General features: G+C 37.2%; 1 protein-coding gene and 1 non-coding gene across 21 annotated transcripts in view; one reads left to right on the plus strand and one right to left on the minus strand.

The window, feature by feature from the left end:
- The window catches only part of HECTD1 (HECT domain E3 ubiquitin protein ligase 1), a 108926-nt gene that overhangs the window by 53096 nt on the left and 33078 nt on the right, over positions 1-22752 (plus strand). For all 20 annotated transcript variants that reach the window (XM_055291575.2, XM_063645870.1, XM_055291576.2 and 17 more), the window contains 12 exons: positions 6262-6484; positions 7333-7596; positions 7695-7771; positions 8952-9086; positions 9636-9782; positions 11988-12082; positions 14275-14380; positions 17529-17663; positions 18582-18721; positions 19002-19325; positions 20783-20949; positions 21044-21220. In XM_055291575.2, coding sequence (XP_055147550.1) covers positions 6262-6484; positions 7333-7596; positions 7695-7771; positions 8952-9086; positions 9636-9782; positions 11988-12082; positions 14275-14380; positions 17529-17663; positions 18582-18721; positions 19002-19325; positions 20783-20949; positions 21044-21220 — 1990 coding nt within the window. The remainder of the gene's footprint in view (positions 1-6261; positions 6485-7332; positions 7597-7694; positions 7772-8951; positions 9087-9635; positions 9783-11987; positions 12083-14274; positions 14381-17528; positions 17664-18581; positions 18722-19001; positions 19326-20782; positions 20950-21043; positions 21221-22752) is intronic.
- On the minus strand, positions 10874-10976 carry LOC129490824 (U6 spliceosomal RNA). Its single transcript, XR_008660318.1, has one exon. It is a non-coding gene; the product is annotated as a U6 spliceosomal RNA (small nuclear RNA).

Genomic DNA, 22752 nt, shown 5'->3' on the forward strand with positions numbered 1-22752 from the left:
CCAACTTTTTTTTTTTTTTTTTGAGACAGAGTCTCGCTCTGTCACCCAGGCTGGAGTGCAGTGGTGCGATCTTGGCTCACTGCAAGCTCCGCCTCCCAGGTTCATGCCATTCTCCTGCCTCAGCCTCCCCAGTAGCTGGGACTACAGGCGCCTGCCACCACGCCTGGCTAATTTTTTGTACTTTTAATAGAGACAGGGTTTCACCATGCTAGGCAGGATGGTCTCGATCTCCTGACCTTGTGATCCACCCGCCTCTGCCTCCCAAAGTGCTGGGATTACAGGCGTGAGCCACCGCCCCCGGCCTGAGACTCCATCTTAAAAAAAAAAAAAATTGATGGTAAGCTGAATACAGAGTTTTCCCTTTTAACCTAAATATTTCACCAAAAAACCAGGACATAGTTGTAGTATAATTATCAAAATAGTACTAATCAGAAAATTTAATATTTATGTAACACTAATATATTCTCTGGAGACCATATGTAGATTTTGCCATTGTCTTTAATGTCCTTCATAGTAATTTTTTTTTCTGGTCCACAAGGAAATCCAGGAGCACACATTACATTGGTTATCATATTCCTGAGAACCTACGATAGTTTGTCCTGAGAACCTACAGCAGTCTGTCAGCCTTCCTTTTATTTTCATAGCTTTGGTGTTTATGAAGAGAACAGAACAGTTAATTTGAACAAAGAGCCTAACTTTGTGTCATGTTTCTTTGTGATTAAATTCAGCTTATGTGTTTTAGCAAAAGTTCTATAGAGGTGATACTATGCTCTTCTAGGTGCATAATGTTCCTTCTCCGAGGCACATTTGTGTCTGTTTGCCCTGTTGGTTATGATAACTTGGATCACTTGCTTAAGTTTTTCTCTTCCAGGTTTCTCTACTGTAAAGTTGTAAAGTTGCTCTTTTTCCTTTTTTTTTTTTTGAGATGGAATCTTGCTATGTTGCCCAGGCTGGAGTGCAATGGCATGATCTCGGCTCACTGCACCCTCCACCTTCTGGGTTAAAGCGATTCTCATGCCTCAGCCTCCGGAGTAGCTAGGATTACAGGCATGTACCACCACGCCCAGCTAATTTTTGAATTTTTAGTAGAGACGGGGTTTCACCATATTGGCCAGGCCAGTCTCGAACTTCTGACCTAGGTGATCCGCCCACCTCGGCCTCCCAGACTGTTGGTATTACAGGCGTGAGCCACTGCTCCTGGCCTCTTTTTCCTTTTGTAATAAGTAATTTGTAGGGACATAATTCCAGACTGTGTAAATATGCTGTTTCTCAGTAAATTTTACCCACCAATTTCTGTATTCATTGGTAACTCTTGCCTTAGACTGTAAATTTAAATATACCTTTTCCATCTCTAGTGATTCCCAGCAAGATTTATTTCTAATATTTAGTGAATGCTTACTGTGTGTTAATAACAGGGTAGTAATATTTTTGAAAAAAATGGTGGCATATGAGTTATAATTGTAGAATCCTGAGGGTGGTGAGAGTGTGTATGTGTTACCCAAATCTGGTTAATCATCAGAATTACTAGGGGATTTAAGGAAAAACAAAACAAAAATATTATCTGAGTTTTTTCTCTGGAACTCTTTCTCTCAAGAAATAGGTTACAGCAATCCCAACCAAGATCCCAGCAGTCTTTTTGTAGAAATTAACAAGGAGATTCTAGGCTGAGTGCAGTGGCTCATGCCTGTAATCCCAGCACTTTGGGAGGCCGAGGCAGGGAGATCACCTGAGGTCAGAAGTTTGAAACCAGTCTGGCCAACATGGTGAAACCCCATCTCTACAAAAAATACAAAAATGAGCCAGGCATGGTAGCACTTGCCTGTAGTCCCAGCTACTCAGGAGGCTGAGGCAGGAGAATCACTTGAAACTGGGAGGCAGAGGTTGCAGTGAGCCGAGATTGCGCCACTGTACTCCAGCCTGGGTGACAGAGCAAGACTCCATCTCAAAAAAAAGAAAAAAAAAATTAGCTGGGTGTGGTGGCACATACCTGTAATCCCAGCTACTTGGGAGGGTGAGGCAGGAGGATTGCTTGAACCTGGGAGGCAGAGGTTGCAGTGAGCCGAGATCAGATCGTGCCGTTGCACTGTAGTCTGGTTGACAGAACGAAACTCCATCTCAAAAAAAAAAACAAAAAAAAAAAAACAAGGAGAGTCTAACATTTATATATAAATGCACATATTCTAACATTTACATATAAATGCAATAGCCAAAGCAACCTGGAAAAGGAGCAGCGTAGAAGGGTATACATCAATTTCAACTCTTTTATAAAACTTCAATAATCAAGAAAGTGTGACAATAGTGTAAAGATAGATTAATGACCCACTACACATATGGCCAATTGATTTTCAACAAAAGTGCTGAGACAATCAAGGAAGGATGATCTTTTCAAAAAATGAACAAGTCAATAGCATATGCAAAATAATTGAACCTCAGCTCTTACCACATGTATATATATTTGTATCATTTCTTTTTTTGTTTTGTTTTGTTTTTTGATATTGAGTCTCCCTCAGTCTCAACCCTTACTACCCATGTATATATATATAGCATTATATATATACATTATATATATATACATGATTAGGGTCCCATATACAAAAATTAACAAAATGAACCATAGACTAAAATGTATACACTAAAATTATGAAACTTCTAGAGGAAAAGAGAAAATCTTAGTGACTTCAGACTTGGGAAAGATTTTGTAAATTAAACTTCAAAAGGTTATAGTGAAAAAGAACAAATATTTGGTAAGTTGTACTTCATCATTACACACTTCTGCTCTTCAAAATAAGTTGAAATGGTCAGCTGGGCATGATGGCTCATGCCTGTAATCCCAGCACTTTGGGGAGGCTCAGGTGGGAGAATTGCTTGAGCCCAGGAGTTTGAGACCAGTCTGGGCAACATGGCGAGACCCTGTCTCTATTTTTTTTTTTTTTTATTTTTATTTTTGAGACGGAGTCTTGCTCTGTCACAATCTCGGCTCACTGCAAGCTCTGCCTCCTGAGTTCACGCCATTCTCCTGCCTCAGCCTCCTGAGTAGCTGGGACTACAGGCACCCGCCACAATGCCTGGCTAATTTTTTGTATTTTTAGCAGAGAAAGCGTTTTACCGTGTTAGCCAGGATGGTCTCGATCTCCTGACCTCATGATCCGCCCACCTTGGCCTCCCAAAGTGCTGGGATTACAGGCATGAGCCACCATGCCTGGCTGACCCGTCTCTATTTTTATTAAAAAAAAAAAGAAAGAAAGAAAATTAAAAGGCAAGCCAGATAATTCTCTCAGATTTTATTTATCTGAAAATTATTTGACCTTCTTTCTAAATTTTTCTTTTTTGAGACAGGGTCTCGCTCTGTCACCCAGGCTGGAGTGCAGTGGCGTGATCTCGGCTCACTGCAACCTCTGCCTCCCGGGTTCAAGCAATTCTCCTGCCTCAGCCTCCCAAGTAGCTGGAATTACAGGTGCATACCACCATGCTCAGCTAAGTTTTGTATTTTTAGTAGAGACAAGGTTTTACCATGTTGGCCAGGCTGGTCTCGAACTCCTGACCTCAAAGTGATCCACCGCACCTGGCCTCTTTTTTTTTTTTTTAATTAAAAAAATACTTATTTTATTTTTGTAGAGATGCAGGTCTCACTATGTTGCCAAGGCTAGGTTGCTTTTTGGCCTCAAGTTATCCTCCTGCCTTGGCCTTCCAAAGTGCTAAGATTATAGGTGTGAGCCACTGTGCTTCTTTGTCTAGTAATTTTTGATTTGCTACTGGATATTGTAAATGTTATGATGTTGAGCTCTGGGCTTTGTGGTCTTTCGTAAAGAATGTTGGGCTTTGGCCAGGTACCTTGGCTCACGCCTGTAACTCCAGCACTTTGGGAGGCCGAGGCGGACAGGTCGCTTGAGCCCACGAATTCGAGCCTAGCCTAGGTAACATGGCAAAACTCTCTCTCTCTACAAAGAATACAAAATTGTCATTGCATGGTGGCAGAATAGCTTTTACTCTAGGGAAGTTCACCCCTATGATCCCGAATTTGTTATTTCTCTGAATTCACTCCTGGTGATCCATGAGGATTTTCTACTCTGGCTGTTTGAAATGCAAATGTCTGGCTACTTGTATGATCTCTTACAACTTTCCAGTTGTTCTTTGCCCAATCTTATGGAGTATCACCCTGTATATAAGTGTAGCACTCAGTGGAAACTACTTTGCAGATTTCTGGAGAGGCTTTTTCTCTTTAGTTCCCTAATAGTGAACTCAGCCTCCACATATTCTAGTTGCCTCAAACTCCTCAAACTCTGATCTCTGTTTTCTTAACTTGTACTGCCAGGATCTGTGTTCCCCTTCCACATGAGCTTAGCCAGAAAATGGTCTCTGGTTCTAAGAGACTCACTTTGTTTGCTTTCATTTTCTTGGGGATCATAGTCCTGCTCTGACTGGTCTTTAGTGTTTGAAAACACATTTTTCGTATATCTTGTCTATATTTTAGTTGTTTATGATGGATGTATTTAGATAATTTAATAATCTTTTTTATGTGAATATTTTCAATTTTTAATACAAAAAATCAGCTGGGTGCGGTGGCGGGCGCCTATAGTCCCAGCTACTCGGGAGGCTGAGGCAGGAGAATGGCATGAACCCAGGAGGCAGAGCTTGCAGTGAGCCGAGATTGCGCCACTGCACTCCAGCCTGGGCGACAGCGAGACTCCGTCTCAAAAAAAAAAAAAAAAAAAAAATGTCCAAAAAAAGTTTTAGGAACACAGGCTGAGCTACAAAATGTTTATAGATTTTTTTTTCTTTAAAAAAAAAAAAACATGCTCAGTCAGGCATGGTGGCTCACGCCTGTAATCCCAGCACTTTGGGAAGGTGAGGTGGGCAGATCACGAGGTCAGAAGATCAAGACCATCCTGGCTAACACTGTGAAACACCATCTCTACTAAAAATACAGAAAATTAGTTGGGCATGGTGGCGGGTGCCTGTAGTCCCAGCTACTTGGGAGGCTGAGGCAGGAGAATGGCATGAACCCAGGAGGTGGAGCTTGCATTGAGTGGAGATTGTGCCACTGCACTCCAGCCTGGGTGACAGAGCAAGACTCTGTCTCAAAAAAAAAGCTCTAACTAAAATACTTGTATGATCATGGGAATGAGTATATTTGATTCACTTGGCTAAGGGTGGGGCCTTGGAATGAATGAATAATTTTATTTACTTATAATAGATAATATATATTACATATAAATTATATATAGTATATTTATAGAGAGAGACACTATTATCTATATAGAGGTTGTAGATAATGTCTTTATTATTATAGAGAGAGTGAGACCCTGTCTGTATTGTCTATATAGAGATTATAGATAGTGTCTCTATTATATAGATAGATAGATAGATAGATAGATAGATAGATAGAGATAATAGAGACAGAGTCCTGATCTGTCACCCAGGCTGGAGTTCTGTGGCACAGTCTTTCACTATAACCTCAAACTCCAGGGCCCAGGCTGTCTTCGTGCTTCAACTTTTCCAGTAGTTAGGACTACAGGTGCGCACTACTACCCTCAGCTAATTTTTAAATTTTTTTTTTTTGTGGAGACAAACTCGCTACGTTGCCCAGGCTGATCTTGAACTCATGGCCTAAGCAATCCTCCTGCCTTGGCCTCCCAAAGTGTTGGGGTTACAGGCATGAGCCATCACTGTCAGCCAAAATTTATCTTTAAAAAGCTTCTTTGGTGATTCTGTTACACACTTCACTTTGGATACCATTGAGCCTCTCTAAATCATCATTGTTTACAAATAGGCCCAGAGATGTAATGAGTTCACCAAGGTTTTAGGTTATTATGTTGTTGTGTGTAGTGCTCTAATCTGTTAGTCTTTACCCCACTACACCTGGACATGATATAATATAGGTCATTATTTACATGAATTTCTTAATATTTTTAACACTTATTTGTAAGATTTAATTATAGGTAATTAGTCAGAATTGAGAGCCAGGTGCTGTGGCTTGGACCTGTAATCCCAGCTACTTGGGAGGTTGAGGTGGAAGGATTGCCTGAGGCCAGGAGTTAGAGGCTGCAGTAAGCTATGATGACACTATTGCACACCAGCCTGGATGACAGAGTTGAGACCATGTTTCTAAAAGGGGGAAAAAAATTAAGCTACAGGCAATTGAGTATTATGTTCAGAGTATTTAAATTTGAAATTAAATTAGATTCATGTTTTTAAAATATGTATGAATATTTGCAATTGAAATTATTTTCCATGTTTAATTGAATAATTCTACACATTTAGGAAGATGAACCACAGGAAGATGCTAAAGAATTGCAGCAAGGTAAACCATATCATTGGAGAGACTGGTCAATCATTAGGGGAAGGGACTGCTTATATATTTGGAGTGATGCAGCAGCCTTGGAATTATCTAATGGCAGTAATGGATGGTTCAGATTTATCTTGGATGGAAAACTTGCCACCATGTATTCAAGTGGTAGTCCGGAAGGTGGATCTGACAGTTCAGGTAATATTTTGTTTAAATTAAAATATTTTCCTAGTTTCTACAGTTTGGTTTTTTTCTCATATTTTTGCTACCATTGTCAAGGTATTTTATTTTTTTTGAGACGGAGTCTCACTCCGTCACCCAGGCTGGAGTGCAGTGGTGCGATCTCAGCTCACTGCAACCTCCACCTCCCAGGTTCAAGCAATTCTCCTGTCTCACCCTCCCGAGTAGCTGGGACTACAGGCACCTGTCACCATGCCCGGCTAATTTTTGTATTTTTAGTAGAGACGGGGTTTCACCTTGTTGGTCAGGCTAGTCTCGCACTCCTGACCTCAGGTGATCCCCCCACCTCAGCCTCCCAACATGCTAGAGTTACAGGTGTGAGCCACTGCGCCCAGCCTGTCATGGTATTTTTAAAAAATATTTGTTTCTTTATTTTTTAATATCAATTTCTTTTGTATCAGTAGAGAAAAATTGTTATACCATGAAAATATTTCCTAAATGTCTTTTTACTGCATGGGACAAGGAACAACACTATATCTACTTTTTAAAAAATATCTTTACAAATATAGCTCCTTTTTTTGTTTTGTTTTGGAGACAGTGTCTTACTCTGTCTCCCAGGCTAGAGAGCAGTGGTGTGATCATAGCTCATTGCAACCTCAAACTCATGAGCTCAAGTGATTCTCGCCTTAGCTTCCCAAGTAGCTGGGACTACAGATGTGTACCACCATGCCTGGCTAATATTTCCAGTTTCTAATTTCGTTTTATTGTTTAAAATTTACATTTTAATAGGTCTTTTTTTCCTAAGAGAAAATACATGTCATATTTGAAAGAAATAAGATTTTAAAACAAGTATTTTGTCTTTATAGAAAGCCGAAGTGAATTCTTAGAGAAGTTACAAAGAGCTCGAGGCCAAGTAAAGCCATCTACTTCAAGTCAACCTATACTGTCAGCACCAGGACCCACTAAACTTACTGTAGGAAATTGGTCACTGACATGTTTGAAAGAAGGAGAAATTGCTATTCATAATTCAGATGGTCAGCAAGCTACAATATTGAAAGAAGATTTACCTGGTTTTGTATTTGAATCTAATAGAGGAACCAAACATTCATTTACTGCAGAAACTTCCCTGGGTGAGTATGTAGATATGTAAGTTTAGTAGGTAAAAATAAATGAATATGTTAAATTGTAACAAAGTAAGCTCTGTGAATATTCTTTTTTTCCCCCCAAGGTTCAGAATTTGTGACTGGCTGGACTGGCAAAAGAGGCAGAAAACTGAAATCTAAGTTAGAAAAAACAAAGCAAAAGGTATATCTGTTGGATGTGCTTTATCTTGTCTTTTATACTGATTTGGTAAATTTTCAGTGGTAAAGTATAAGCATTGAAAAAAATTGAGCCATGGAACATAAGCAACCCTAATATAACGTATTTTTAGTTTTCCTATTTTCTGTGTTCATTTTCTTAAATATTTATTTACATATAATTTTTATACCTATACTAAATACCAACATTAAAACAGAATCAAAATGGATGTTAATATGAAACAAAATGTAAATTACTTGACTTAATTTACGAATCTAAAATAAAAGTTGAAATTATAAGAAAAAATTTTTTAAAATTACTGCTTTACTTTCTTGATTTGAAATCAGTAGCAACTCATTGAGTAGGTGACTGTCCTTTTGCATATATAAACAAGTATGCATCAAAATATTTTGGGCAAAAATAATTTTAACTAATTTATTTATTTATTTATTTTTATTTTTTGAGGCAAAGTCTTGCTCTGTCACTCAGGCAGTGGCACAATCTTGGCTCACTGCAGCCTCCACCTCCCGGGTTCAAGTGATTGTCCCGCCTCAGTCTCCGGAGTAGCTGGGACTATAGGCATGCACAACCATGCCCAGCTAATTTTATTTTTAATTTTTCATAGAGACGAGGTTTCACCATGTTGGCCAGGCTGGTCTTGAACTCCTGACTGACCTCAAGTGATCTGCCTGTCTTGGCCTCCCAAAGTGCTAGGATTACAAGCATGAGCCACCACACCAGTATTAATTATTAATACTGTTTTATAAAGAGAAAGTTTCTTCAAACTTGTCTGATATCCATGATTGCCATCTTTTAATTCTGAAGGGCATACCAAAATAGAATAGAAAGTATTATTAAATAGTTTAGAGAGATACATTTTTTTCTGTTGCATTAGAGTTATGCTGGGTTTGTTTGGGATTAAAATGGCATTAGGTGAATCCTAAATTTACATTACTTAAGCATATATTTGTAAATAATATCGTGTACTAAATTTCATCAGACCCAGAACATACATAGGTTGTTTTCTCAAATAACTGTAACTTTGAGAGCTCATTTGTGCCAAAATGACAGTACATACTTACCTTTTCATGGTGAAATATGTAAATATGAGTGTCTATAAAAGTGAAAATTTGGTAAAATTATTAATTGTAGTAAAAGTTCACATTTGTTATGTTTATTTTGGTAGGTACGAACTATGGCTCGAGATTTATATGATGACCACTTTAAAGCTGTTGAAAGCATGCCTCGTGGAGTAGTGGTAACACTCAGAAACATAGCAACTCAGTTAGAGTCATCTTGGGAACTTCATACAAATAGACAAGTATGTCATCCTCTAGATTTTAATGATGTGTAATGAATTGTAGTTTGATGTCTTCCCCTCTATCCTTTATGTCATGGGTATTGAGTAGGAGGTCAGCAAATTATGGCCCAGGAGCCAAATCTGGCCTGCTCCCCATTTTCGTATGGCTTTATGAGGTGAGAATGGTTTTTATACTTTTAAATGATTGAAAACAAACCAGAAGGACAATTTCAAGACACATGAAAATCAGATTTCGGTATCCATATAATTTAATCACACATAGCCATGCTTATTCATTTACATATTGTCTATGACTACTTTGGTGCTACAGGGGCATGGTTGAATAGCTGTGATGTAGACTATATGGCCTGCAAAGCCTAAAATGTTTGCACTGGGCCCTTTACGAAAACGTTTGCTGACCTCTGGTAGACATAATTTGCGTTAATAATTTGAACTTTTAATTTTGCTTAATATCTAAATTATTGTCATGATAATTGATGTTCTGATAAGTTATTTTAAGAGCTATGTTTATGTTTTTGATTGTCTTCATTAAATTTTTTTTTCTTTTAGTGTATTGAGAGTGAGAACACTTGGAGAGATTTAATGAAGACAGCTTTAGAAAACCTAATTGTGCTTTTGAAGGATGAAAACACAATTTCACCATATGAAATGTGTAGCAGTGGCTTGGTACAAGCACTTCTTACTGTGTTAAACAATGTAAGTTTATCAAGTAGTAAAGAACAAAAATATAGTTTTAAAAATTATTTGTAGTTACTCCTTCAGTAGAGTGGTTTTTAGTTTGTCAAGAAATATTTAAAAGCTGAATGATGTTAATATTTCTAATTTCTTCAGCCTTTAAGTTTTATGATTAGTTTGAGCCAAATGAATTAAATAATTGTTTATTTGATTTCTAAGTTCCCAGTTATAATTTGCTAAAGGTTTTGTTGACTAAAAACACTTCAGCCTTATTTGTTATTATTCACTGCTCTGATTTTTACATAAGTTATATAAAATAGAATATGTCTGTAGACCTTAAGTACCCAAGTTATATGCATAATATATGAACAATGAAAGTTTAGGAAGTTTATGATGGAAGGAACTCTCCACAGGGCTTGTTTTCCAAAGAAAAGTATTGTTTGGAGGAGGAAAGTTTTAAGCCTACCTAAGCATATCATAAAGCTGTTCAAAAATAACTCAGACTTAGTCTTGTGGATGGAAATGTAGTGCTCGAGTCACATTCTGCTTAAAGTTATAACAAATACAGATGAGTTAAAAGGAAAAAAAAAGTTTAGGAAGTTTATTCGAAGATTTGATAAATATTTGCTAATAACCTTATATGTTTTTTCGACTTAAGAATGTCTCTTTATTGTGATAGAACTTTTTTCCTTTGTTTATGTATTTATTTATTTTTGAGACAGAGTCTCGCTTTGTCACCCAGGCTGGAGTGCAGTGGTGCAGTCCTGACTCACTGCAGCCTCTGCCTCCTGGGCTCAAGTGATCTCCTGCCTTAGCCTCCTGAGTAGCTGGAATTAGTAGTGTATACATTTTAGTCTATGTAGCTGGGATTACAGGCACCTGCCACCACGCCTGGCTAATTTTTGTATTTTTAGTAGAGATGAGGTTTTGTCATGTTGGCCAGGTTGGTTTTGCACTCCTGACCTCAAGTGCCCTGCCCGCCTTTGCCTCCCAAGTGCTGGGATTACAGGCATGAGCCACTGCACCTAGCTCTTTTTTCCTTTATTTTAATGAAAGAATTATTTTCATTTCAGTTCTACTTAGTTTTATTTAATTAATTAATTTATATTTTTAAAAATTTGGAATGCTTCACGAATTTCTGTGTCATCCTTGTACAGAGGACATACTAATTTTCTCTGTATCATTTCTGTCTTGGTATACATGCTGCTGAAACGTGGACTACTCAGTTCTTTTTAGTGTGTGTGCATGTGTGTATGTGCACATGCCTGTGCATGTGCATCTGTGTGTTCGCCACGATGCCTAGGCTGGACTCAAGCGATCTGCCTTCCTTGGCCTCCCAAGGTGCTAGGATTACAGTTGTGAGCCACTGTGCCTGGCCAGAGTTGATTTCTTGATCTTAATCATTGTATGTGCTGATGCACTCTTAAGATTTACTTTAGGCTGGGCGTGGTGGCTCATGCCTGTAATCCTAGCACTCTGGGAGGCTGAGGTGGGCAGAACACTTGAGGTCAGGAGTGCAAGACCAGCCTGGCCAACATGGTGAAACCCTATCTCTATTAAAAATGTGAAAAAAAATTAGCCGGGCATGTTGGCATGCACCTGTAGTCCCACCTACTCTTCTGTAATTCTGAGGCAGGAGAATTGCTTGAGCCTGGGAGGCGAGGTTGCAGTGAGCCAAGATAGCACCACTGTACTCCAGCCTGGGTGACAGAGTGAGACTCTGTCTCAAAAAAAAAAAAAAAAATTTTCACTGGAACTTCAATGAGTCCCTTAGTCCCTTCATAAACTTTACTATTTGCATTTATTCCCATTTATTATAGTGATATATCACATTATATCACTTAGTAATCTATGAAATAGCTTTGATGTACCAGTTTTTTCCAATACTTATTAAAGTAAATAGTACTGTTAAAATGGAAAATGTTCATTCCTATATTAATACAATCTGAAACCATCTGGCATACTTGGGGAAACACTGATTTTGCAACATAATTGGTGAGTACATTATAACATTGAAGAAGAAAAAAATTTTATATGTTAGCCATGGCCTACTAGTCACATACTAAAAATAATTTTAATTGAAAGATGAAATGATGAATGATTTTATTCACATTGTAGTGTTCATTGTATAACAGTATGTTAACATTTGTCTCTTAGTTTTTGATACATTTCAGTAAGATCCTTAAATTATTTTTTTTTGGACTTTATACTTTTTGTTTTCTTTAGAGCATGGATTTGGATATGAAACAAGATTGTAGTCAACTGGTAGAAAGAATAAATGTTTTTAAAACTGCCTTTAGTGAAAATGAAGATGATGAAAGGTAAAATCTCAAATTTCTTTGAATTTGATGTTTGTAATGTTTACACAGTTGGTATACTTCCTCTAAAATAAGTCTAGTATAACATTTATGCCCACAAAAGAAACTCTTATTTAATAAGAAAGTAACATATTATACATGTATAATAAGAGGAAAATTTTTCAAGTTTTTTTAATCTAATGGAATAAAAAGAAACACTGAAATTACATGTCTGGTATGAATCCAGCTGATCACTTAGTTTACTTATTCATGATAATTATTATTTTGTAAATTCAGTCAAGGTTTTGCTCTGTTGCCCAGGCTGGAGTACAGTGATGTCATCTTGGCTCACTGCAGCCTCAACCTCCTGGGCTCAAGCATTTCTCCTGTCTTGGCTGCCCAATGTGTTGGGATTACAGGCATGAACCACCGTTCCTGGCCTGATCACTTAGTTTAAATTACATGTCTGTTTAAGATAGTTGAAAATTTGAACACTGATGAAATGTTTGATAATATTAAGTAATAATTGTTCTTTTTAAAAGTGGAATACTGTTTTTTTAAAAAAATAATTCTTTTGTTAGATTTATATACAAAGACTATCTCTGGATGAAATGATAAGCTCTTTAGTATTTTTTCAAAATATATAAGAAGGAGTAGGCCAGACATGGTGGCTCATGCCTGTAATCTCAGGACTTTGGGAGGCTGAGGTGGGTGGATCACTTGAGGTCAGGAGTTCGAGACCAGCCTGGCCAACATGGCAAAAACCCATTTCTACTAAAAATACAAAAGTTAGTTGGGCCTGGTGGTGGGCGTCTTTAATCTCAGCTACTCGGGAGGCTGAGGCAGGAGAATCCCTTGAACCCTGGAGGCAGAGGTTGCAGTGAGCTGAGATTGCGCCACTGTACTCCAGCCTAGGTGACAGAGTGAGACTCTATCTCAAAAAAAAAAAAAAAAAAAGGAGAGAACTGGATGGAGATTGGCCATTAGTAGCTAATTGCTAAAGCTGGGTTGATGAAGGTTCATTATATTATTCTGTGTACATTTGAATAGGATTGTACTTGTAAAATAACAAGCTATACAATTTATTCAGATAATTGTGTTAATTTCAAATTTCATTTTTAATGAGTGCATATTATATCTTTATGGATTTATAATAATGTATTGAAGTATTACTGTGTTTTAGCTCTTTGCAAACTATTACTAATACTCAAATATACTAGTCTCAATGGAAACATCTTTTTATGTAAATTCCGTAAGTGGTAATACTGTGTTACAGGTTATAGATGTGTTTTTTTTTTTTTTTTTTTTTTAAGAGATGGAGTCTTGCTGTGTTGCTGAGGCTGGAGTCCAGTGGCTATTTACAGGTGCCATAATTTTGCACTACAGCCTCAAACTCCTGGGCTCAAGCAATTCTCTTTTCTCAGCTTCCCTTATAGCTGGGACTCCAGCATATACCACCTTGCCCAGCCTGCAAGACGATTTTTAAAAGTTCTTGATTCGAGGCCGGGCGTGGTGGCTCACGCTTGTAATCCCAGCACTTTGGGAGGCCGAGGCGGGCGGATCACGAGGTCAGGAGATCGAGACCACGATGAAACCCTGTCTCTACTAAAAATACAAAAATTAGCCGGGCGTGGTGGCGGGCGCCTGTAGTCCCAGCTACTCGGAGAGGCTGAGGCAGGAGAATGGCGTGAACCCGGGAGGCGGAGCTTGCAGTGAGCCGAGATTGCGCCACTGCACTCCAGCCTGGGCGACAGAGCAAGACTCTGTCTCAAAAAAAAAAAAAAAAAAAAAAAAAAAAAAAAAGTTCTTGATTCGAATTTACACATGGTTTTCCGGAAGTGTCATCGCAGTTTCACTCTAATAATGAGAAAGTATATGTTGTGATACCCTAGCCATCAAATATTTTTTCAAAACTTTGTTGCTTTATATTCTTTTTTATCAAATATTATCCAATAAAATTATTTAAACTTTAAAAATAAATCATACATCTACTTTAAATATAATTAAGTTTTTATTAGAAAAATGAAATGTTTTATTCTTAAGTGAAGGAAATTGAGTTGTGAGAGTATTTCTACTCAGACATAATCTAATACAAAAATTAAACTTTGTAGTCATGAAAAAGTAGGGGTATATATTGAAGTTGATTACCATATTTTCTGCATGAACATTTACATGTAGTTATACAAAAGCTCTTAATAATAATTATTTCTTCACAGTCGACCAGCAGTTGCATTAATTCGAAAGTTAATAGCTGTACTAGAATCTATTGAACGTCTACCTCTCCATTTGTACGATACACCAGGATCCACATATAACCTCCAGGTAACCATAAAAAATCGAGTAGCTAGTATTGCTGAATGTATCTAGGAACAGTGTGACGCTTTTCTCTAAAAGAATTATTTTCTTTCACATCGGATTAAAATAAATATGATTCTACTTAATCTTTAAAGATTTTAGTTTATATGCCATTTGATCTTAATGACTTGAAGTCTGTTTTGTTTCATCAAATCACCGGAAAATGATGCACTCATTTAATATTTGTTAAAAGAATTATATTTCGTAGATCATAAGTGGCAAAAGGTATCAGTGGAAAAAGCTGAGAAAAGGGTTCCTCTTATTCTATGATTATGAGTCAGTTCTGTCTTAGTCCATTTGGGCTGCTGTAACAGAATTCCTGTGAACTTAATAAACAGAAATTCATTGCTCACAATACTGGCGTCTGGGAAGTCCAAGATCAAGGTGCCAGCAGATTTGGTGTCTCATGAGGGCCTATTCCTCTTAGATGGAACCTTCTAGCTGTGTCCTCACATTGTAGAAGGGATGAACAAGATCTCTCAGGCCTCTTTTATAAGGACACTAATCCCATTCATGAGGGCAGAGCCCTCCCAAAAGTTCCACTGTCCAACACCACTGCACTGGGGATTAAGTTTTAACAAATGAATTTTGCCGGGACACAAACATTCAGACCATGGCGGCAAGTCCCTTCCTTATCACTGTATTGTAAACATAAGAAAAAAAGTCAAGATATTTTAGGCACAATTTTTTTCAGGTCTTTATGTCAGTGGTTAGAGTGAGATTGCCCAAGTCTTCACTATTCCTATCAATCACATGGTTTCATGGCCTGTTTCTTTTCCTTCCCTCCTCCTCCCCATACAGATATATATATATATATATCTGTATATAATATGTAACTTCCTATTTACATTCTCATTCATTCAATTATTATTTTCTTTAGTAGCTGGGATCTAGATGCAAACAAACAATACATTTTACTAATATCCTAGCCCAGAACTTTATCACTTTTTTTGTGGGTTTTTTAGTGTTTCCTAGCAAGGCCTTCTGCTTTGAATTTTGCCTTTATCTAAACTGTTCTGCATTCTACTGCATGGAATAGTTTCTTTTGAATAATAGCCTTTAATGAGTGACTGAGGATCTATATATGCCAAAGCAATGCAAAGCTAACAAAACTTGCCATACCTCTGAGAACCCAATACTGTTATCAGTGCCACTAGACTCCCAAACTAGAGTACTTATCTAGGGAGTTTTACAGTGCAGTAGTTGCACCTGATACTCTATATGTAAAAGATGTGGAGGGCTACTTTGTGCTTTGTTTCAGACAGAATAACAGGAGTAAGGGGGACTGTTTGTTCCATCGTTTTTAAGCTTTATTCCTGGTAAGTGGATGAGTTGGAGATAAGTCTCAAGGACAGTGCACCGATGCCTTTTATTATGCATTTTTCACTTCAGGAGATTGTGAGAGGAAGGCCAGGAATGTGCTCTCTGGTAATTTTGCTGTCTAAAACTACCGAAATGCATATATAAATCTTTAATTGTTTTTATAGGAATTAGTTAAGATTTATACAGAAATGAATCTACCTAAAATTGCTAGTCCTGTGCTTGTTGCTTACTAAAATGTATTGGATTAAAAACTATTTTGCATCTTTTAAAGTTTATTAGCCTTTGATAATACAGGTTGAGTATTCCTTATCCAAAATGCTTGGAACCGGAAGTGTTTTGGATTTTATAATATTTGTTACCGATTCAGCATTCCTAGTCCAAAATCTGAAATGCTCCAGTGAGCATTTGAGCATCATGTCAGTGCTCAGAAAGTTCCAGATTTTGGAGCATTTCAAGATTCCAGATTTGTAGATTAGGGATACTTATCCTGTAGAATATATTCTAGCAGAGGAAGCTAATTAGCTACCTTTCAAAAACTTAACTGGAAAATTGTGAGTTATAAGTCACTTTGATTAAGAAGTTTTATAAGTTTAAACTGTGTATATTTGAAGTTGTTTAGAAGTTCTAGGAAGTTAACTTTTGTCTTTTACTTGATAGCCACTGTAACTTACTCAGTGGCCCTTTTATAAAAGAATCTTTCCTGTTGGATTGTTTTCTTTTTCTTCTTTTTTTCTTTTCGAGACTGTGTCTAGCTCTGTTGCCCAGGCTGGAGTGCAGTGTTGTGATCTCGGCTCACTGCACCCTCCGTGTCCCAGGCTCAGCTGACCCTCCCACCTTAGCCTCCCCAATACCTGGGACTACAGGCATGCATGCCTGGCTAATTTTTTGTTTGTTTTAATATGTAGAGATGAGGTCTCACTGTGTTGCCCAGGCCGGTCTTGAACTCCTAGCACAAGCAATTGATCCTCTTGCCTCAGACTCCCAAAGTGCTAGGATTACAGGTCTGAGCCACTGTGCCTGGCCTAAAGAATGTTTAATAGGCTGGATGTGGTGTCTCACGCCTGTAATCCCAGCAGTTTGGGAGGCCGAGGTGGGCGGATCACCTGAGGTGAGGAGTTTGAGACCAGCCTGGACAACATAGTGAAACCCATCTCTACTAAAAATAAAAAAATTAGTCGGGCATGGTGGCATGCACCTGTTATCCCAGCTACTCAGGAGGCTGAGGTAGGAGAATCGCATGAAGCCGGGAGGCAGAGGTTCCAGTAAGCCGAGATCACTCCACTGCACTCCAGCCTGGACAACAGGAGCAAGACTCCCATCTCAAAAAAAAAAAAAAGGCCAGATGTGGTGGCTCACGCCTGTAATCCCAGCACATTGAGAAGCCAAGGGTGGATCACGAGGTCAGGAGATCAAGACCATCCTGGCTAACAAGGTGAAACCTTGTCTTTACCAAAAAATACAAAAAATTAGCCGGGCATGGTGGCAGGCACCTGTAGTCCCAGCTACTCAGGAGGCTGAGGCAGGAGAATGGCGTGAACCAGGGAGGCGGAGCTTGCAGTGAACCCAGATCGTGCCACTGCACTCCAGCCTGGGCGACAAAGTGAGACTCTGTCTCAAAAAAAAAAAAAAAAAAAAAAAGGAATCTTTAATAGAAAACAGACATTTGTTCATAGTTCCATTATGTTTATAGTTAATAAATCCAAATCTCAGTTGTTTTAGGGTATATCTTTTTGTACAATTCTGAGACAGAAACCAAGACGTTTTCCAAAGTATTTTGATTGTTTTTGTGTAGATACTTACAAGGAGATTACGGTTTCGGTTGGAACGTGCACCTGGTGAAACTGCATTGATTGACAGGACTGGCAGAATGTTGAAGATGGAACCTTTGGCTACAGTTGAATCTCTGGAACAGTACCTTTTGAAAATGGTGAGCTTCTGGCAAGGGCACGGTGAAATAAGCATTCTGAGCTGTGGTTTAGCCTTTTAGAACAATAATTTGGGAAGTATATATCCAGAGTTATGGTAATACAGTTTGGCCCAGTAATTCCATTTTAGAACTGATTTCTACATGAAGATGTTTATTATAATTTTGTAATATTGAAATAGTAAACAAAAACCTTAATTCCAATCAATAAATTAATGTTAAATAGATTATTCATATTAAAAATTTAAATTTAAATTTAATTGACAAATGTGTATAATTATTTCTATTAATTTGAATATCATATAGCCATAAAAATGTATAAAAACTAATGATAACAGAAAAATGTTTTTGTACAGTATGATCAAGAATTTGTTTTATCCTATCCATGGAAATAATAAACTAAAGAAATACTCTGTGATTGTTAATAGTGAGGTGCTTTGATTGTGGGACTTTTTATTTTTCTTTATATTTTTAAATGAGCATTTGTTTTTTGTTTTTGTTTTTGTTGTTGTTTTGTTTTGAGACAGAGTCTCGCTCTGTTGCCAGGCTGGAGTGCAGTGGCGCCATCTCGGCTCACTGCAACCTCCGCCTCCCAGGTTCAAGTGATTCTCCTGCCTCAGCCTCCCGAGTAGCTGAGACTACAGGCGCCTGCCACCATGCCTGGGTAATTTTTGTATTTTTAGTAGAAACGGGGTTTCACCATGTTGGCCAGGATGGTCTCCATCTCTTGACCTCATGATCTACCCACCTCGGCCTCCCAAAGGGCTGGGATTACAGGCGTGAGCCACCACACCCGGCCTAAATGAGCATTTGTTATAATAAAAGAAAACAATTCACATTAAAGAGATAGGAAAAAAGTAGGTAACATCCTTGAAAATAGCATTATTAAGGTGACTGTCTTTCATATTTTCTTTGGTTTAGGTAGCAAAACAGTGGTATGATTTTGACCGATCTTCATTTGTTTTTGTTCGAAAATTAAGAGAAGGACAAAATTTTATATTTCGGCACCAGCATGATTTTGACGAAAATGGAATCATTTACTGGATTGGAACAAATGCAAAGTAAGTCAGTCATTTTACTTTAAGCTGGAGTGACCATATTCACTTGGTAAAAGAATTCTAGGAAGTAGAATAAAATTGTTAGCACTCTGAATATTCTGTGGTTTAAGGAATTTTGACTTGTAGGTAGAAGTTAAGATTATCCAAATTACTTTTTGTGAGGAAAAAATGTCTAAATTGCTAATTCTAGAATTGTACTTAATATAATTTTATATTTAAAACCTTGTGCAAATGCAATTATCTTAACATTGTTCTTTGCTAATTTTTCTTTATTTTTGTATAGAACTGCTTATGAATGGGTAAATCCAGCTGCCTATGGACTTGTAGTAGTAACGTCATCAGAAGGAAGAAATCTACCTTATGGCCGCTTAGAAGACATACTAAGTCGTGATAATTCAGCTTTAAATTGTCATAGCAATGATGATAAGAATGCCTGGTTTGCCATAGATCTGGGTCTCTGGGTGATACCATCAGCATATACACTTCGTCATGCTCGTGGTTATGGAAGGTCTGCACTGAGAAATTGGGTTTTCCAGGTATCCAAAGATGGACAGAACTGGACTTCTTTGTATACCCATGTTGATGACTGCAGTCTCAATGAACCAGGGTTAGTTGAGGAATCTTTGCAAATTGGAAAACTCACTTAAAGAGCTTTGTTTATTTTTATAATTTTATACTCTAGAGCTCTCTTCTTTGTGAAATATTGAAGCAAAATTTTCTTTCTAAAAAAAAATCACTTGATACTTTAGGCATTAAAAGTTTGAAACACTGACTTTACTAAAACTTTGTCAAAAGGTTTAGTTTAAATAATAGAAAGCCGAGCTGAGTATTTTACACTCTATCTTAGCTAAAAGGCTGAGATGCTGTGAATATTTATTTTAAAAATTGGTATAGGCGGGTGGATCACGAGGTCAGGAGATCGAGACCATCCTGGCTAACACGGTGAAACCCCGTCTCTACTAAAAATACAAAAAATTAGCCGGGCGTGGTGGTGGGCGCCTGTAGTCCCAGCTATTCGGGAGGCTGAGGCAGGAGAATGGCATCAACCCGGGAGGCGGAGCTTGCAGTGAGCCGAGATTGTGCCACTGCACTCCAGCCTAGGTGACACAGCAAGACTCCGTCTCAAAAAAAAAAAAAAAAATTGGTATATAGCTGTATATACATATACACACACACACATACACACACATATATGCATACACACACAGCACACTGATGGAAACAGGTGAAATAAGCTTTCCATAAACTCTCCATATAATCACGTAATACTTAGGAATGTTCAACATGTTAGCAGTGGCTATTGCTGGTTATAGAATTAAGACTGACTTAAAATGTTTTTATTTTTATCCTTAAATTTTATGTATTGAATTAGTTTTTAAAAGACAAGTCAGTAACTTCTAAAAAATTGGTTCTACTAAATGTTATTCATACATTTTGGCACATATCAGGGGGTAGATTATGTACCTAAATTGCATTTGGCATTTGATATGGTATGAGAGGAGCTTCTTAACATTAGGATTAATAGGTGATATTTTCACCCCTTTCATGCTTTAAAGACAAAATATTAATACATTATTTAAAACTTTGCAAAAAATGTTTTTAAGTCCATTTTTCCATCATAAGAGAATTTCTCCTACTCTTTGTAAACCATTCTTTTTTTTTTTTTTTTTTTTTTTTTAAAGGAGAATGGGGTCTTGTTATGTTGGCTGCTTTCTAACTTCTGGGCTCAAGTGATTCCCCTCACCTCAGCCACCCAAGTAGCTGAGACAACAGGAGCACACCACTGCACCCAGCGTTTTGTCTTTTATCTTTGAATTATATTAATCATAAATCATTAATGTTATGAGTCAAATCAATAGCGTGCATTTAAACGTTTCATTTTTAACTTGTTTTCTTGACTACTTTTTTTCCTTTGATTTCTTGATTCTTGTAATGAACTGTTGAGTTAATATGAAAGTTTATTTTTTTTACAGGTCTCTATTATATAAAAAATCTTTCCCATCTTGAATTTCTTTTTCATCTGTTTTAAAATATTACATAATTTTTTCTCTAACATATTAACAGGTCAACTGCAACTTGGCCTCTTGATCCACCAAAGGATGAGAAACAAGGGTGGAGACATGTGAGAATTAAACAGATGGGGAAAAATGCCAGTGGACAAACACACTACCTCTCATTATCTGGATTCGAACTTTATGGCACTGTAAATGGAGTATGTGAAGATCAGCTAGGTAAAGAGATGATACGAGGCTTTTCTAACTTACTAAAACAATTACGTTTGTAAAAACTGATTTGGTTTTTATTTCCCCAATTTCTACCTGACAGGGAAAGCAGCTAAAGAAGCAGAAGCTAATCTTAGACGGCAGAGACGTCTAGTACGCTCCCAGGTTCTGAAATACATGGTTCCAGGAGCTCGTGTTATCAGAGGCCTGGATTGGAAATGGCGAGATCAAGATGGCAGCCCACAGGGAGAAGGCACTGTCACAGGAGAACTACACAATGGTGAGTAGGTGCTCAGCACTTTTGTGTAGAAAATGGGTAGTTAAATTTTTTCTTTTAAGATAATTTATAAATTGCATAAATGTATGAGCACTGTTTAGAAGAACTGTTGATATCACATTACAAATGGAAAAAATGTAAAGAAAATAAAGGAAAATTTTAAGTTCCTGGGTTTTGACTAGAAACTTACTGGTAATATTTTGGAAGTGATCAAGCCTAGTGTAAGTTGAGTATCTTCAAGACACACTTCTGGTTTTTTCCTCTAGTTTATTTTCAAGCTTACTGTGAGTTTTATTTTAATTTCTTATGTTTTTATTTATCTTTTTAGTCTCACAGGAATCACACCGTAATTTTTACGGTATCATAAATCATGTAGAAGAAAAAGGATGAACATTTTTACTATTTTTTAATAACGCATGGAACAAGAAACATAATAACCTAATAATATAATATATATGTTATATAATATATATATTATATTATATTATTAATATAATAACATTAATATAATGTTATTATGTAATATAATAACATTAATATAATGTTATTATGTAATATAATATATATGTTATTATATTATATTATATAATATGTAGTATCGTGCCCTAATTGCAAATCATTGTAATCAAAACAGGTTTACAGCAACCTAAAATTCATAAATACCAGTAATAGTTGAGACATCAGTAGTGCCATTCAACTCAGAAAATTTCAAATTTTCTTTTTAGGCATCTTGATGATAATCTGTTAGTCAATTATTATTATTTCAAAATGTTTCTCAGCCTACCTGCTTTTTGGGGAGGAGTTTATCATGTTTTCCAAATATTGCTATGTGAATCAAGTTTCTTTGATGCTGCACAGTTTAGCAAAGTCATCCACTTAATAAATTGCTGTTAACTTTAAAGCAATTATAGTGGCTAATTGTTTTCTTCAAACTATAAGACTGATTTATTAGCAGATAATTTGCCTAAACAGCAGTGGGTTTGTTTTCATCAATTTTATATCAGTTTTTAGCATTAAAAAAAGTAAAATGTTTATATTCTCAGCTTATACCACATATATATTTATTTTTTATTTTTTTTGAGTGAGAGTCTCGCTCTTGTTTCCCAGGCTGGAGTGCAATGGCGCGATATCAGCTCACTGCAACCTCTGCCTCCCAGGTTCAAGCGATTCTACTATCTCAGCCTCCCGACTAGCTAGGATTACAGGCATGGGGGCCACCCATGCCTGGCTAATTTTGTATTTTTGGTAGAGACAGGGTTTCTCCATGTTGGTCAGGCTGGTCTCAAACTCCTGACCTCAGGTGATCCACCCGCCTCGGCCTCCCAAAGAGCTGGGATTACAGGCGTGAGCCACCACACCCGGCAACTTACACCACATATTTAAAGAGCTAGAATAAATGTGACAGTACTTACTAGAATGACTGACATTTAATTTCATGTTTTATGTGGTAAAGACATTTATTTATTCAAATAAACCCTTTGACTATATTGCTTTTAAGATTCTATTCCTTGAATTATTTTACTGCCAAATGTATT

This window comes from Symphalangus syndactylus, chromosome 9, assembly GCF_028878055.3.
Source record: "Symphalangus syndactylus isolate Jambi chromosome 9, NHGRI_mSymSyn1-v2.1_pri, whole genome shotgun sequence".
Lineage (NCBI taxonomy): Eukaryota > Metazoa > Chordata > Mammalia > Primates > Hylobatidae > Symphalangus > Symphalangus syndactylus.